This window comes from Podarcis liolepis (genome assembly GCF_965112155.1).
Source record: "Podarcis liolepis genome assembly, chromosome: 6".
Taxonomy (NCBI): Eukaryota; Metazoa; Chordata; class Lepidosauria; order Squamata; family Lacertidae; genus Podarcis; species Podarcis liolepis.
This window is the reverse complement of record NC_139559.1, coordinates 75,888,794-75,907,159: the sequence shown is the minus strand read 5'-3', so window position 1 is coordinate 75,907,159 and position 18,366 is coordinate 75,888,794. Positions and strand designations below refer to the sequence as shown.

The 18,366-nt window shown below is 42.6% G+C and overlaps 3 protein-coding genes across 4 annotated transcripts in view; 1 reads left to right on the top strand and 2 right to left on the bottom strand.

Moving 5' to 3' along the window:
• ARHGAP29 (Rho GTPase activating protein 29) overlaps positions 1 to 548 on the bottom strand; it is a 99,672-nt gene extending 99,124 nt beyond the window's left edge. The window contains exon 1 of the mRNA XM_083510915.1: positions 444 to 548. The gene's annotated coding sequence lies outside the window, so the exon portion shown is untranslated. The remainder of the gene's footprint in view (positions 1 to 443) is intronic.
• The window catches only part of LOC310710274 (uncharacterized protein), a 982,430-nt gene that overhangs the window by 856,097 nt on the left and 107,967 nt on the right, over positions 1 to 18,366 (bottom strand). The window lies entirely within an intron of this gene.
• Positions 558 to 18,366, top strand: part of ABCD3 (ATP binding cassette subfamily D member 3) — a 47,514-nt gene continuing 29,705 nt past the window's right edge. For both annotated transcript variants that reach the window (XM_083511085.1, XM_083511086.1), the window contains exons 1-3: positions 558 to 691; positions 16,058 to 16,091; positions 17,841 to 17,939. In XM_083511085.1, coding sequence (XP_083367211.1) covers positions 573 to 691; positions 16,058 to 16,091; positions 17,841 to 17,939 — 252 coding nt within the window. In that variant the 5' untranslated portion in view covers positions 558 to 572. The remainder of the gene's footprint in view (positions 692 to 16,057; positions 16,092 to 17,840; positions 17,940 to 18,366) is intronic.

Below are 18,366 nucleotides of genomic sequence, written 5' to 3'. Positions count from 1 at the left end.
TAAACCCTGGGAAGGTGGAAACTTGCAAGTCTTCCAGCTGTTGTGACTACAACTCCCGTCATGTCCCACCACTGGCCATTCTCGCTGGGGCTGCCGGGAGTTGTAGTAAAAACACACAAAACAATGGGGTTCTCCGCCGTTGCGGAGAATCCGCTTCACACAAAAAAAAGAAAAAACCCACTTCACAAAAATATTGGGTGGGGGGGATAAAGAACTAACACCCTTCGTACAACACACGACGCGTCTATAACGGCCTGAGGAGAGGCGACCGAGCGCAAGCGCTCTTGTTCCCTCAGAGGCCGCTTGCCGTTATTGCGCTTAACAAGGCCGGGCGCCTCTCGCTCGCCTCCAACCAACCAAGGTGGTGTGAGGAGGAGTCGGGCCTGAGGCGGGCCTGGAGAGGAGTGAGAGCGAGGGCAGGGCCTCAGCCGCCGCGGCCTTACCCCTCAGCTGACAGGCGCCGCCTCTTTCTTTCCCCCCGGCATCCTCCGCGCTGCGGCGAGCCTCTTCCCCGGTCGGCCGCTGCCGCTGCTGCTTCTCGGGCTGCGCTCGCCGTCGCCTCCGCCGCCGCCATGGCCGCCTACAGCAAGTTCCTCACCGCGCGCTACTCCACCATGGCCGGCGCCACCGCCGCCGCCTGCGCGGTGCTCTGCCTGCTCAGCAAGCGGAGGAAGGCGGCCGCCCTGCACGGGTCAGTCGGGGGCGAGTCATGGGGGGCCGGGGGCTTTGGGTGTGGGGTGTGTGTAGGGGGCAGCCGAGAGAGTAAGATCCCGGAAGTCTCCTCCGCCGACAGGATAAAAGGAATGGTTGGGGTGAATAAAGTGGCCCCCGGTAGTCGAGGGGGTGATTTAAGGTCGAGAGGGGGTCGGAAACAAAGGGAGACTCCAGAGGGAGCCTTCCAGGGACTCCGTAGGCGTGGCATTTTTAGGCAACATTCAGAAACTATTCCATATCGACCGAATCAGAGCCGCACTGTGCCTTGATCCCTGTTGCTTTGCCCAGAGGCTCCGAAGTCTTTCTATGCCCTCTTTGTTACCTTGACATCCTTTTACCTGGAGGGTTTCAACCCGGGAAAGCATGTGGCTCTTCCTTTCTCGGGGATGGTTAGAAATGGCACACCTGCCGCACATTGCACCTGTTGCACAGCTATCGAGGGTCCGGTGGCACACCTGTTGCGGCAGGTAGACCTGCAAAATAGGTGCTGTGCAACAGCCCCCCCCCCAGCTTGTGTTATCTTAACGATGCTGTGTCTCTTATCTGGGATAGGTACTATATTATGTTGGGCTCCTGACACCCATCAGTCCCAGTCGGCGCAGACAAGGGTCGTGGGTGCTGGAAATTGTAGCCGGTGATATCTAGTGGCATACCAGACCCTTGGCTGTGTTCAAACATCTGAGAGATTAGCTTATAGGAGAACGTAATATTAATAATTGGTGTTTACATAGCATTTTAGAGTGCCAGAATATCTTCACATGCACTGCTTTGGTTACTGTGACAGCAATTGGCAAGCTGGGTCAATCTGGGGGCTGAAGCTTTGAATTCCTTGCCATTGCACTGCACAAAATGTGACGGTCAGATAGTACTATTTGCTGAACTTCTGCCTGCCACACAGTATTTAAAGAAGGCCTACTTAAAGAGATGGAAACACTAAGGTTTAGTTGAGAAGGGAATTAAACTTTGCAGTGCTGTTAGTGTTTAGACGGACATCCCATTTCTCCCCCCTGGATGCTACTGAAGTTTGCTCCAAAGGCTCCCTTTTATTCAGAAAACAAAGACAACTATACTTTTCTTTGGATACGGGAAGCACTGTCACCTGGGTTCTTTAAAGAGGCATGTGCATTGCCTTATGGGCACTTGCTAGTTAGCCTTCATAAGGCACAGGTAGCTCTGGATTTTTTCCTGTAATTTCATTTACAGTATCTAAATTGCCCAGGGCAAGATTTCCCAAAGAGAAAGTCGCAGAAGCACAAAGAGTGTGTGTGTGTTCAGAATGTAAAGACAATGTGTAAGCATACATGAGTTCAAAGGGGGGATGGGACCTGTGATTCTGGATTCTAATTCCCTTATGAATATTCTGAAGAATGACTTGGCAGATGTATTCAGTTTAGGAGATATCCTAAATGCTTGAAAAAATGCAGCTTGGGATAAGCAAAGACTAATATTTATATATGGTATGCAGGTTGGCAGCTGTCATAGCAGGGATAATAAGATAATAGTTTGGGCAGTGATATTTATAAAATACTTTGCATTTGGTTTCAAAGTTGCACATGTGTATAATCAGAGTGATAGATCTAAAAGATAGACTCACCCGTATCTAGATCATGTTTGTGTCACTCCTTTCTTTCTTTCTTATTGTCACTTGTTATCCAACGATCTCCAAGTAACTTACAACATTGTTAAAGACACAAATCAATATATTATACAACAAAACAAAACAGAAGACAGCCCCTATAGACACAGAAAGTTTTGACAACAAAATAATAACAAACGTTATTGTAGACTGTCAAAGCCTGGGAGAAAGGTTGGATGCAATTGATGCAAAAGTTTCGTAACTATTGGGCAATGATCAGTTTTATTATATTTCAAAATGCTTTTATGTCATTATACATTTTATATTCTTCACAATACTATGTTGCCTTGAGGTACAGTCCATAAGGCAATGTTTGAAGAGAAGTATTATATATTGATATGCTATGAACAATATTTTATCCAATGTTAAAATACAATAGTAGCCATCTTTTGAAAGTGAAACACTTAAGACCTTAAGCATTCCCCGTCCCTGCCCCCTGGTGCATCACCGTGATATGCAAAAAAACTGATGTCCGTGTGTCTAGGACATCATGTCTAGGAAGTAATTTCCTGTAGACAGTGGTCCTAAGAAGGGGATAGCATTGTCACAGTAAATTATTTTAGAAGATGATAATGCCTTTTTGGATGCTGGTGTGCATTGTTACAAGTGAGATACAACATATGCCAGGAGTGGCAAAATTACTGGCACAGTGTTGCAGCAGGGATGTGTTTTGCTCACTGCCCAATGCTTATCATGTTTGCTTCATTATTGATTATAAGTATTTCAAATGATAAAAAATAAACTTATGAGTGATGTCCAATGTTCATCATACTCCGAGTAAACCCACTGAAATGAATGGGTGGGGTATAAATAAATATTAATAAAATTAATATTATCATTATTATTGACTTGTCCATTGACTTTAATGGGTCTACTCTGGGTATGACTAATGTAAGATACCTTACTGTGTATGTGCATGTATGATTAAACAGATAAGTGTGAGATGCAAAACAATGAATTGTGGACTTGTTATGAAGGCAGTATTACTATTTAATATTTGAGTGCCTGGACCATAATAAGTGTTAATATATATCAATGAAGTGACATAATTTCTGCCCAGAAATTTACACAGTACAATGGTACTTCGGGTTACATACGCTTCAGGTTACAGACTCCACTAACCCAGAAATAGTACCTTGGGTTAAGAACTTTGCTTCAGGATGAGAACAGAAATCGTGCTCCAGCGGTGCGGCAGCAGCAGGAGGCCCCATTAGCTAAAGTGGTGCTTCAGGTTAAGAACAGTTTCAGGTTAAGAACGGACCTCCAGAACGAATTAAGTACTTAACCCAAGGTACCACTGTAGTTGGTTACTTCAAGACTGGATTGCTGCAATGTGTTCTGTGTGGGGCTTCCCTTGCACTTGATCAGAAGGCTGCAGTTAGTGCAGACTGCTGCTGCACAACTGCTGACAGGAGTGAGGCCTTATCAGCATATAACATCTGTACTCAGAGATCTGCACTGGTGGCCAATTTGCTACTGAGCCAAGTTCAGTGTGTTCCTATTAGTATGTAAAGCCCTTTGAAACTTGGGGGCAGCTTATGAGATTGTCTTACCCAACATGGGCCCAATCAGCTGCTTTGATTGGCAGAATTGGCACTACTACAGGTGCCACATACTACCTGTTCCATATTTGTAAGAACTCAGTTGTTTAGTGTGGCAGCACTTAACACTTTGGAACTCCCTGCCTATTTAGATTAAGCAGGTGTCTTCACTGTACTCTTTTCAGCACCTGCTAAAAACATTCTTGTTTAGATAAGCCTACCTAGATGCCTAGAAAGTTGTGGTGATTTTAATCTGTTTTAGTATTTTAACTTTCGTATGTTTTTAAGTACGGTATTTTATTTATTTATCTTTGAGGGGTTTTTTTCATAATCAAGCAGTGTATAGATTTTATGAAATAAACAAATAAGAATATTGAAAACTGTGGCAGATGTAGTAAGCTTGATGAAGCACTCTGCAAGTCCATGAAAAAGTTAAGTTAGCTTTTGAACTCATACATTTAAACTTTCTTGTCTCACCTGTAGAAGGAGAAACATATCTATATTCTTTGTAAATGCCATATGGTAACCTTGTATATCCTGATATAGTATAAAAATAGTCCCATTACCTCCCATTTGCAAGTAGTGTTTACTTATATGAACATTTGCTTGAATAAAATAACCTTATTTCTACACTAGAGCTAGTTTGCCAAGCTGATTTAAGTGCCAAACTGAAATAACATGCAATCAGATGTTGTAATACAAAGTCCAAAGAAGGTTGTCATATACTTGTTTACACCCTCTCTTCGGTAACTGAGACTCTTCTGCTTTTAGAAGCTAACAAACTATTATTACTATTATTATTAAATAACATTTAATTGGGTTTCATAAACAAGGAACATAGGAACAATAATAGGAAGAATAGGAAGAATAAATAGACCAAATAGTCTCATGCCCTCTGTATATCACAAAAATATCATAATAAATTTGCAGTAATATCTGCAACATATGGTTCATTATTAGTGGTCAGTGTATAAGTTCTTGGTTTGTGAATTGGTTTAAACAAAAAACAAAGGAGGGAAAAGCGGAGGTTGGAATTCCCTCGATTAGTTCGCTTTCCAATTGGACCTATTGTTTTGAGGTATCATCTAAAATAAAGTGGATGGCATGTCTTACTTGGTTAGCAATAAAATATAGTTTCAGGTTTGGGATACCACAGCCCACTGTGGGGAGGTACAGGAGTTTGGCATTTATTTTGAGTCCTTTGTAGGAAAAAATAAATGAATTTAATTTTTTTCTGCTACCTTCATATCTGGTTGAGTGGGATCCCAAAGTGGGAGTCATTGGAATAGAAATCACAGTTTTGGTAGGATCATCATTTTTACCATTGCTAAACCATTTCTGAGGGTAAAATGGGTGTTGCTCTATTTTGAAGAATTGTCTGCCATGCTTTTTTTCCTAAATAGCTAAGCATTGTGCGACAGAGTCTAATGCAGGGGTCAGCAACCTTTTTCAGCTGTGGGCCGGTCCACTGTCCCTCAGATCATGTGGTGGGCTGGACTATATTTTGGGGGGGGGAAATGAACAAATTCCTATGCCCCACAAATAACTCAGAGATGCATTTTAAATAAAAGCACACATTCTACTCATGTAAAAACACCAGGCAGGCCCCCAAAATAACCCAGAGATGCATTTTAAATAAAAGGACACATTCTGCTCGTGAAAAAACATGCTGATTCCCGGACTGTCCGTGGGCCTGATTGAGAAGGCGATTTGGCCGCATCCGGCCCACGGGCCTTAGGTTGCCTACCCCTGGTCTAATGCCTGTGTGTTCTGTGAATGCTTTTTGCATCTTAGGTGGTACATTGAAGCATAAAGCTTCCGATTTTGAGAAGTTAACCTGCAGGCCTGTTAGTGTTGCAAAGTTGTTAAGATCTTGAAGTATGGCTGCTCCCATGTTCAAGAGGTCAGGTGGGTCATAATAATTAAATCATCAGCAAATAGCCCGATCATGCAGTTTAGTTTTTCAGTTTGGACTCTCTTAATGTCTGCTGGTATTCAGAGGCATATTGCTAATGGTTCTAAAGCTAGAATGAACAAAAAGGTAGAGGGTAAACAGCCTTTCTTTGTTACCTGTCAAATCCTTACCAGGGATGAATTTATATTGCTTATACTATTGACATATACTATTGTTGTACTGTGTGTTTTGGGTCTATGGACTTCAGTAAAGCTGTGTGTGTGTTTATTCTTACTGTGGCAGAAGATGCAGAGTGTATTTGTTTCATAATGTGTATAAATTTTGGGTCAATTGCAATTGAGATAGAACTGCCAGCAAGTAGTCCCATTCTAGGCAGTCAAAGGCCTTGAGAATGTCCAAGGCCATGACTACCAGTGGGGAAGTCGTCCATACCACATTTGATTATGTTTAAATGTTTTCTGATTGGTTCATTGATGTTTCAATGGGGGACAAAACCAGCTTGGTCTGGAGCTATTTGTGCAAAAATACATCAGTCTTGTTGACTAGCACTGATGTAAAGATTTTGTAATCCAGGTTAATCAGAGATTGGCCAAAAAGATTCTACCATCTGCTGGTTTTCAATTGGTTTTAGGATAGCTTCAATCTTGGAGTGGTACCATGTTTTGGGGAGGGGTTCCCTTCTCATTAGGTTGTTAAATAGGCAGCCCATAATGTAATAATGTTTCTTTGAATTGTTTATAAAACTTGGAAGTGAAGCCATAAGGTCCTGAGCCTTTATATGGTTTTAATTTTTTAATAACAGTCAATTTCTTCAAGGGAGAAGGGACTAACTAAAAAGGTTTACTTAACATGAGTTAGTGAAGATAATGAGTAAGTTTTCTAAGAAATTATGGATATCAATTTTTATTTGGGGATTGTGTGGTATATAATTTAGAATTAAAGGAGGCAGCCCAAGTCGAGTGTGTTTGTGCATGTGTCCATCTTAAAGAAATAAGAACCGGCATATTGTGAGCCATAAATAGTGAAAACGAACTGCTGAGTGGCAGTTCTTATATAGAAAATGATTATTTCCAGTTAAAGTAATAATGGACCCAAGTTGTCAAATCTAAGGCTAGGGATCCCTACCATAGCCTTTAGTACCCCTACCACACTACCTACAAATTATTGATCTGGATTCAGGGTTAGAAAGCAAACACCTTTTCTGCAGCAGAAGGGCTATCATACAATGGCTGCCCATAACTCTAAACTTTTGTTTACCTGACACAAAGGTTTAAAGAGACATATGGGATCTTATCTCCCTTGAAGAAGATAAGAAACAGCTTGGGAGGAAAGGATGTGTGTTGTTTGTTGTCCTTCTGGCTGGAGGAAAGAGGCACTTGTTACTGGTGAAAAGATTTGTAGGTGCCTACATTAGGACACCTGTTCTAATTTATCCATTTGTTTCATCTCAATTTGATGTTGACTTTGATTAGAATGTTGTGCAATTTATTGTTAAGGGCTTTATAGTCTGTATTACCAACTCTCCTGACAAGAGTTTGATCATGATTACCGAGTTCCGTGGGTGTTAAAATGGTGATGCAAACTCAAGCAAGCATATTGACCTTTCCCCTACTGAAAGGAATTATGCTTGGTTATTACAGTGTAGGAAGTTTGATATTGGTGAACATGAGTCATTCAATAAACTTTACTCTTTGCCCCAGTGGTGTTGGGGGAACAAGGTGAAAGTTGAGGACAGGCAACCTGAGAAATACTGTTGTGACCGGCCTGTAAATAGTAGCATTGCATTGTATATGTCCTTGAATGTTTGCAGGTTACATGTTTCTGAAGCCATTGGGTATTTCATTTCACTAGAAAAGGGGTGGGGAGCCTCAGGGTTGTGTGTCTGGCCCTCAGGACCCTCCCTAGGCCATGATCTCTCCCTGGGACATTCACCCTCTTCTATGGCCATAACCCCCTCACTGCTTTCACACCCTCCTTGAGTGATGGTCCTTGAACTGGAATATGTCCTTGAACTATCCATACTATCCATTGCTTGCCTGAATGAAGCGTGTCTGTGCGTGTAAACCTGACTTTTGTGTGTTTGGAATGTAACCTACCGTACAAAGCTAAGAGTCAAAGCCATTCCCCCCGGAAGGGTTTTATGAGGGAATTTGGCCCTTCAGCTGAAAAAGTTTTCCCATGCCTGCATTAGTGCTAGATATTCCATGTAAAGATTGAACTGTTTAGGGTTGTCATATTTCAAAAAGTGAAAATAATCCAGACACAAAAGTTGGGGGGGGGGGAGTTGTTGAGCTTACCAGCTGTATGGTAACCCTAGAACCGTTCTAACTGGGTACCTGTGACAAAGGAATTTGGCAAATACTTCAGATGATTTGTGGAATGGCGTGAGACTTTCTTCTTCCTTAAGGCATATGAAAACTGAGTCAGTGAAAGGGAGAGTTCACTTCTTGTCTGCTATCAGTAAGCTTAGGCCTTAGCTGACACTTTGAAGACTCTGGCTTTTTTCTTTTTTTAAGTGACGGTCGCATTCCACTTCTCTCATAAGAACATAAAAAGTGTCCAACTAGGTCAGACTATGGCATGGCTTGCACAATGTGGTAATACAAACCATGGCTGACTGGGACTGCATGTGTGTGCTGGCTTCTGGAGCAGAACTTGCATCCTAGTCCTTTTAGTTCAGCTCAGTTCATTTTATTTATTTCATAAAATTTATGTACCGTTTGATTGTAAGAAAACCCTCAAAGTGCTTTATGAAAGGTAAAACAGGAAAATCGGGGGGGGGGATTGCAACCCTACTTTAAAACATACAAAAGTTAAATACTAAAATATATTAAAATGACATCAATGTCCTCAGCATCTGGGTAGGCAGGCACTGAAAAGAGTGCAGTGATTGTCACTTATTGGTGTCAATAGGCAGGGAGTTACAAAGTGCAGGTGCTGTCACACTAAATCAGGGGTTTTCAACCTTTCTGAGTCCACGGCTCCCTCGACAACTAAATTCTTTCTGCGACACCCCTCTGGGGCTCGGGAGCCCAGTTATGTCACCCCTTTATTGCACAACTGGCAGCCTCTCACCCTTTATCGAATACCCTTCTTTGTGGAGTGCTCCCTCAGCCTCCTCTCCCCTCACCTCTCCTTGGAAGTCTTCTGGGCAGCTGCTGCTGCCCCGCCCCTGGTCTCTGAGCTACCCCCCCCCGCCCTAAAGACAGGTGCCTCCTCACACTGCCCCATAGGGCCTGGGGCTTGTCTGTCCATTCCCAACAGCAAGGGCTGGCGGACTGGCTGGCTGGGGTCCCTTGCCCGTTTGCTTGCTTACTCCGAGGCCGTTTCAGCTCCTGGCAACCAGCACCCCCTGGCCAGCCCAGCGGCACCATTCGCCTGGGGAGCTTGTAGCCAGGGCTGCTGCAACAAACAGCTGTGCAAGCCTTTGGGAGGCAGAGATGCAAGGGCATTAGAGGAGGGAGGGAAGGAAAGAGAGACAGAGCCTAGGGTTGCCTGTGGCACCCCTGACCATCATTCAAGGCACCCCAGGGTGCCACAGCACTGCACTAAACCAGTGTTTCCCAACCGGTGTTCCGCGGCACACTAGTGTGCCGTGAGACACCGGCTGGTGTGCCGTGGGAGGGAGGCGGGCGAGTCGGGCGGCGAGAGGCGGCGGCGGCGAGGATCCGCGTCGAGCCGGGGGCGGCTCCGCGGTGCTGGTGCCGAGCGGCGGGGCAGCGCGCGCAAAAGGGAGGAGCGCGAGACAGCGGAGGAGGAGGAGGCCGGCATGTCCGGGCAGCAGCAGCAACAGCAGCAGCAGCAACTCCCGGCGACGGCTCCTCCTCCGCCCGCTATCGCCGCCACCACCACAACAGCCGCCGCCGCCTCAGCTGCCGCCGTCCCTCAATCCCTCGCTCTGCTGCCTCCTCCCACCCCGGCAAGGGGAAGGGAAAAAACTTTCACTTTTGTGCGTCCCTCCCGGCGTGACGCTGCGCGCTGACGTCACGGGGCGGGGCTTTAATGGTGGTGTGCCGCGAGATTTTTTCCCGGTAAACAGGTGTGCCGTTGCCCAAAACCGTTTGGGAAACACTGCACTAAACAATTGAGTTCTTACAAATGCAGAACAGGTGCTGTGTAGCACCTGCAGTAGTGCCCTTTCCGCCAATCAAAGCGGGGTATAGGGTAGGGCAATCTCGTAGGTAAAATGGTCCCAAGTTGTTAAGGGCTTTATAAACTAATAGTAAAAAAAGTAAACTTTATAAACTAATAGTAACACCTTGATTACTAAGCCAAGGTTTGGCTTTGCATGTTGTGCAAACCTGGGACTGTGGTTAAGCTCTCTCCTCAATCACTACCTACTACTAAAAGCAAACCTCAACTACTGCTCATGGTTAAGGAGGAGAGAGCTTAACCATGATCCAGGGATTTATTTATTTTATATGACGCACTCAGTCAATGTAAGCTAAGAGGACTGGAGAGAAGCAAAGTGGCTAAGAGGAGTGGAGAGAAGCAAAGTGGCTGCAATCGCCTCCCTACAAACCCCGTACATTTGCACTAGTTATGGTTTGGCTTAGTGTTGTGTGCGGACGCAATCCCAAGGTCCATCTAGTCCAGCATTCTCTTTCTTGCACTCAGGTTCTTTGGGGAAGTATACCTGCAGGCCATGAAGGCGACTGTGGTCTCCCCTGTTTGGCCTCAGCATCCACTCTCAGTCACCATTTTTTCTGGGCTAGTAGCTAGATTCTTTGTAGTGCTGAAAAGCACTCCTGCATTTTCTTCCTTTCAGTCTCTCCCAAAAAGAATATCATGAGACTTGACTAGCACAGAGGTCTTAGAACATAACTTGCACAAAGGCCTACTGTTTGCTCCTGTGGCTTAATGTTGCATAAATGTGCGGCTCTGTAGCCCAAAGGTTGTATTGTGCAGTGGAATACAAAGAGAGAACAGGAAAAAGGGGAAGACAGTTGGGGTGAGAGTCAAGTTATTATAGTCAGGACTGCAGCTTTTTCATTAATCACTTAGAATCAATGATTCAGAACAGTTTGATCAACTAAAAATGCGCTCCCAGTCAATTCTTAATTCAAGTACTTATAAGAACTGCAGCTGCCAAGTGCTGTCTTGAAAGAGCCATTCCTTCATGTATGAGAAAAATGTGTTTGTTGTGGACATGCGCAAATCACTGAAAAAGAAAGCTTTGCTTTTATTTAGAACTATTTTTGTTGTACGTAAATTTATTGAGATTTTATCCATTGACTAAATTCGGTCAATTGACTTAAGGTTTTTCTTTAGCTGGCTCACAGTCCTTGTTACAGTGGTTTGTGTATTTTAGCACATTGTTTTCCTACCTTTTTAAAGTGTTTTAGAAGCATCACAAAAGAGGTTTTTGGAGAGTAGTAAGTACAGTACCCAACAAGGACAAAATATTCCCAGAAGAAACCATTGAAGGAATTTGCAGTTGTGGGCAAGTGTCTTGTGTGTACTGTTCTGATGCATAAATCTGTACCCTCATTTGCCTGCTGGCAGAAGAAAGCTCTTCTAGGTAAAAGGTAATGTATTACCTTATTACATTACCTTTGCACTTTGATTCCTGTACTTGGCATGCTACACAGATGGAAAAGGAAATGTGGTGGAGCAGCCAAAGGTGTACATTGGTTATCGTAGAAAGAAAATTGTGTTTCCTTAATATAAAAAATTGCTAAAAAAAACTGCATAACAAATTGCAACGGCCAGTGCCAGAAACAGAAATGAAATTCTTGATTTTTTAAAAAATGAACATGCTTCATTTTGTGGAAACCTGGAATCATACATAGGCAGCTTCCTGTCTCAACACTGGTATCAAATGCAGTGTCTCCTTGCCGCCCCCCCCACCAGTCCAGCCACTGGCACTCAGGGTTCTACTTTCTACCTGGCTATAGCAACTTGGGTGGAATTTGTAGGAAAAGGAGAGGAAATGCCTCCACTTTGTCAATCCTCCTTCCTCTCCCAGGAACTTTCTAAGAAGAGAAGGGAGGGGAGAACAATTGTAACAGAGAGAGTGACCCGATACCACCTGCACAAACAGTCCTGGGAAAGGGCTGTGGGAGCATCTTGCCACCTTGCTTCCAGTCTCTGGGAAGGATTAGTTGAAGGAGACCCTTAGGACTTTGGGAACCCTCACCAGGTCTGTTAACCTGTCTTAACAGACATAGCCTCTGAGCAGCAGTGATGTTGCACAGTGTCACAAATTGCACTTGCTTATAGCTTGCGCTGCATGCACCCATGGCCAAATTTAGATGGAGAGGATGGAGTGTCTGGGACCAGCAGAGATGGTCCCACATAGTACTGGTCTTGTATTACTTTATGAAGCAACTGAGCCCTGTGTTGCTAGGGTGGTATGTGGTGGGCTTCAGTGTGTTGCAGGATGTATGAGTTTCAGTGTGGAGCAGTGTTTTAGGGGTGCTGTTGGGGATCTCAGTGTAGGGCAGAGTTGGTGTTCAATGTAGGTCAGAGTTTGGGAGCGTAGATTGTGGGCAGGGCCGGATTTAGGTTTGATGAGGCCCTAAACTACTGAAGGCAGTGGCGTAGCGTGGGGGGTGCAGGGGGGGCCGGGTGCAACATCTGGGGGGGCGCGCTCGCACTTGCAGCTCTCTAAAATCCACGGGTTAGGGGGCGCAAATTACTTGCCTTGCCCCGGGTGCTGACAACCTACGCTACGCCACTGACTGAAGGTAATGGGGCCCTTTATATGTCAAGCTGTCCTTTGTCATCAACAAATTGCCACTGTTTTCTGTGTTTAATATATGCTATATGGTAATTCATGGACCTAATAGGTCCATACACAACACAAAACCCTGTTGCTGTATGTAGGTTTTATTTTATTTGTTTTTTATCTTATATTTTTGAAATGTACACCCAGTTTTTTTCCCCTTTAAATTTTTTTGGGGCCCCCAAGAGAGTGCGGCCCTAAGCTATAGCTTGTTTAGCTTATACATAAATCCGGCACTGGTTGGGGGGTGTGGGCACCTCTAGTGATTTGATTTCTTGAGCAACTAAACACATGATATCCAAACAGAGGTTGGATGGCCATCTGTCATGTATGCTTTAGTTGAGATTCCTTTATTGCACAGAGATCCCCTCTGTGTCCCTTCCAGGTCTATGATTCTATCTCTCATGTATGCATTGCCGCAGTCATTGTCTCTCCCCACGTGTTGTGAAATTAAATAGTGGAAGAGAATGGCAATTTTCTCTTGGCAGACTTTCCTTGGGGAGGGGAACTTCTGAGTCTGTTGTTCACTATGGGATGTGGGCGTATGTATATGGTTGCAGTATGAGTGGGTTGCATGCCTGTGTTTCTGTTGTAGATGTGGTTCTCCCATGACAATTTGTTAAGTTTCTAAATGTTTCCACAGACCCAAAAAAGTGGTTGAACCCTTTTGTAACCACTGTACCACTCTGTGATACAGTTTTTCATGATACAGTGGTACCTTGATTTAAGAACAGTCCTGTTTACGAATGATTCGGTTTACGAATTCCGCAAAACCGGAAGTAGTGTCCTGGTTTGCGAACTTTACCTCGGTCTAAGAACGGAATCCGAACGGTGGAAGGGCACCGGCGGCGGGAGGCCTCATTAGGGAAAGCGCACCTCGGTTTAAGAACAGTTTCGGTTTAAGAACGGGCTTCTGGAACAGATTAAGTTTGTAAACCGAGGTACCACTGTATGTACATAGTCATTGGACATAGCATCTAGTAGGTTACTCTGTCTGCAAACACTTCAGTCCTTGCAGGATTTTAGCTTTACTTTTGCTTTCAGCCATGTGCAACACATTTTTCCAGAACTTTTTTCATCTATTTTAATGGGGCTGGAAAACCTGAATAATTTGAACCACTGATCAAAACTTCACGAAACCAATGGCATTCACTCCCACGGGAAGCAGTGATAGGATGGCTTTCAAAAATTGGTTGGCTTTAAAAGAGGATTAGGCTAATTCACGGACAATAAGGCTGTGCATCATCATCATTTTATTTGTATGCCGCCTTTCCATGGTTAAAACAATGCTCAAGGCTACTAGCCATGATGGCTACTCTCTGCCTCCATGGTTGGAGGCAGTAATGATGGAAATCCCAGGAAGACAGTGTGTTGTTGCACTTGGGTTCTGCTGGGGGGTTTCCCACAGGCATCTGGTTGGCCGTTGCGATACTCTTGCTCTACTAGATGGGTCTGATTCAACAGGCTCTCCTCACATTTTTTAAAATTGGTACCAAACTTCCAAGTATTATGCCCTTTGGTAGAATTGTAACTTCTGGCTCTCTCTGGAAACTTAGACTAAAGACCCTTTAATGGAAAAAAGGCCTTCTAACAGCTACATTTTGATTAGCAGTGTAACCTTATATGTGCAGTACTGTACTAAGAAGTAGATTCTACCAAGTCCAATGGGGATTTCTCCCACCTAAGGGAGTATAGGATTACTGCCTAAACGGGAGTAAAGGATCTCATTGTGTTCGTAACTGAGTAGGCGACGTTGTCAGAAATAACCTGTGAACTGGTGCCACACCTAGTGAATCAGGTTGTACTAGAATGATTAACTGTGCGTCTTGTACTTTTAATCCTTTAAAGAGTACTGCCATAATTCCCCCAGGCAGGAATTTTAAGTTACAGCTAGTGCTGTTCTAGCCTAACCTGCCTGTCCCTGCGCATCATGCTCATACACACATGTGTGGATGCTGGGGTGGGGGCAATACCAGCATGGTGTAATTTACAGAGATAGTAAATGTCCCACCCCAACTCTATATTCTTTATATGGAACACATAAATGCTTATAACATGTGAACAAGGGCTGAGACATCAAAGGAACTTTCAGTGCTCAGTTGTGCAAATTATTTTTCTCATTAATAACGTTGATTTTTGTGTGTGTTCTTAAGCAATTTATAAACTTCCCTTAGGTATTCATCAAAATCTTTGAGCATTCTATGGTAACAACTTCTTTTGGATCATAGCTCTTGGATAATATATATCCTTTTTTTTATGATATTTATTACTTTTTCAACATTTTCAACACAACACTACAAACAAAAAATAAAAGAGAAAAAACAATACAAAAACAATACAAAAACACTACATAGACTAACAAAACAAAGCAAAAACAATTTAAAAACACCTCAAACATTTTCAATATCTTATATTTCATTCACTTATTTCCAGCGACCTCCTCACACCTCCCTTTTTGTATTCCACTTTTATTAATTGTTTCAGCAATTCCTTTCCATCTTACTCTGTTTTCTATCCTATAATTATCTTAACACATTCTTGCCTTATTTTTCCTTTAATTTTCTATTAATCTATTTATACTTAATTCCTTATGACATTTCTACTAAAGCCATATAACTTCATTCCAACAGTTTTCTAACATTCCTTAATTTTACAATATTTCTATAAATAGTCTTTAAACTTTTTCCAATCTTCTTCCATCGACTCTTTGGATAATATATATCCAGAGCAGGGGGGAATATGTCAATGAAAATTACCTTTCTGCAAAAAAACAAACAAACCACAACCCGACAGTGCTAATTTATGCTTTCTGCCCCCACTACCCTGAACACAATCAGGAGACCAACTTACCAGCCACAATGTATTTTGTGTCCTTTTTTGCCCTCATATCTCACCTATTTAGGCTGATAGTGCTTATCTCAAAACTTACAATGTAGAACCATTAAAATCCAGAAATATTCTTGCAGCTGTTTATGCCAATTTTGTAAAATTAGACTGAAGCCCATATGAATAACTGTCCACCTGAAAGTGTGGGGTTCAGTTTTAAGGTTTCAATACCTTTTTAAAAAATAGACTCTTTCCTGGTAGTAATGGGAGTTGTAAGGATTTATAACTTTTTTTTACAGTTCAGCACAGGAGTAAATTAGTCAGGTGTCTTCAGTACATGAAGACAGCAGAAATAATGTCATTGATATGAAAAGGTTTCCAGTAGAATATTTGGCCGCTTTAATGTTGCTAGCTTTTATGCTGAATAATTGAATTTTATACTAGAATTACATACCATGACAAAACAACAACAAAACCAGGGGGCAAGGGGGAATGCATAAAGGATGCATTTCCTCTGTGGTTGAAAATCGGCTTCTGTATGCCTTGTGCTAAACTGCTTTCATTTCTAAAAAACTGCTGTGTATTACTCTTGCCTAGTAAAGAAACAATTTAGGGTTTTTGATATTTTTATATGATGTCTTTTGAATAACTCTTCCTCTGAACCAAGAAAATAACTAAAATAATTATTCTGTTTGCAGAAAGAAAAGTGGAAAAACATTGCCTGGCAATGAGGTGAGTCTTACTAATTTTGGCAATGTTAATGCAGATTAGGTGGTTGCTAAAATCTAGTAATTCCACCGAACAGCTCAATAAATTGCTTTGAAGTATAGTCTTTGTTCAGTTCAGTAAACAATAGTTTAGAAAAGGGGTTATTTACCTAGATTTTCCTGTTGTTTTTGAGTGGTGACGGTAGATTGACAGTGCAATTCTATACATGTCTGCTTGGAAGTAAGTTTCATTAAGTTCAGTGGGGCTTCTTATCATGTATGTGAATATAAGATCCTGACACAATTGGAGTAAATAATCTAAAATATCAATGTGGCTTTTCTGTAGTGTTTGCAAATGAAAATACTTTGGATAAATTTGTATCAGTTAACATTAATAAAATCAAGAAGGCATTCTAGAGCGTTTTGTATGGACAAGAGAAAGTATGTTTTAAATGGTGCTAATGCTTAAGCACCATACCTTTCTTTTCCTAGCACTCTGAAATATATCAGATAATACTGGTTTTTCTTTCTTGTCCATGTTTCGTAAAGCAAACATTATTGATGCTTTTTTGCTTAGTTTGTTTACCACTAGGTGACTTTTCCCCATCTAGCTTTAGTTTGGAAATATTGCAAAATGTGATGCCTATGTGTGTTGTTCAAGTCTGCTTCTGATGTATAGAAGGGCCATGCACCTGTGGGTTTCGATGCCAGGATAAGGAGAGATCATTAATCCTTCCTCCTCTCCATGCAGTTTACACCTGCAATGAGCAGCAGAATAATTCTTTGGAAGAAAGCACCCAGACTTCCTGTATGAGATATCAGGATAGACCAGGCATCCCCAAACTCGGCCCTCTAGCTGTTTTGGGACTACAATTCCCATCATCCCTGACCACTGGTCCTGTTAGCTAGGGATGATGGGAGTTGTAGTCCCAAAACAGCTGAGTTTGGGGATGCCTGGGATAGACTGCTTGCTTACTCATGAGTTGATCTGATTGGAAGTGCTGTAGCCCACTGCCTCTTGAAGTAGAACCTTCTCCAACTAGGTCCTTTTCAGCATTTTATTGGGTGTGCATTGGCCGGCAAGAATCTTATGCGGCAACCTGGAGCATCCAAGCTATTGGATCCATTCATGAATAAGCACTGGTGACTGCAGGCAAACATTTTCCTCTTTGAAAAATGGAAGCTTATGTAGTTGTTGTTGTTTAGTCATGTCTGACTCTTCATGACCCCATGGACCAGAGCACGCCAGGCACTTCTGTCTTCCACTGCCTCCCGCAGTTTGGTCAAACTCATGCTAGTAGCTTCGAGAACACTGTCCAACCATCTCATCCTCTGTCGTCCCCTTCTCCTTGTGCCCTCCATCTTTCCCAACATCAGGGTCTTTTCCAGGGAGTCTTCTCTTCTCATGAGGTGGCCAAAGTATTGGAGCCTCAGCTTCACGATCTGTCCTTCCAGTGAGCACTCAGGGCTGATTTCCTTCAGAATGGAGAGGTTTGATCTTCTTGCAGTCCATGGGACTCTCAAGAGTCTCCTCCAGCACCATAATTCAAAAGCATAAATTCTTCGGCGATCAGCCTTCTTTATGGTCCAGCTTATGTAGTATTTGGCAGATTTAGGCTTCCAACAGCAATTCATGTAGAATGGGTTGGCTGTTTCAAAGTGATTAAAATACAGTTGTGTGCATGGCATCTAATACTGTGCTGTCAGTTGACCAATATGGAATGCAAGAAGAAAACAGCAAGATAATTGTATTGTGTTACCTTTTCATGTGCAGAAAGAAGTCAAGAAAGAACGAGCTGTAGTAGACAGAGTATTTTTTGCGAGAATACGACAAATCCTGAGAGTTATGGTCCCTAGGACATTTTGTAAAGAGGTAAGCTGCAAATGAAGAACAATAAACCTGTCTAATTATGTTCCTTTTACCTGTCACCATGATTCTAATAATCTGATCACTTTCTGATATCATTTATATCAAACTATTTTCCATGCAGCCTTTTCAGTTACCAGAATTAAGTTGGGCTCAGAGTAATGGCTTACAATATGCATTTAAGCCTCAAATTGATGGGTTTCAATATACATTATTTCTCATATATCTGATGACTTAAAAATTGAGGACACAAAAACTTTTTAAAAAACCTTTTAAAAATAGTTTTTATTGAAGATTTTTTTGTGTTACTAGCAAATAAACAAAAAAAAGAAAAAGTACATATAGTGTTTCCACTTTCAAATCATAGTCTTTTTCACAGTTTGTTTGCATTCAGCACAACAAGACAATGACTTATCCCAGTCAACAGCATATG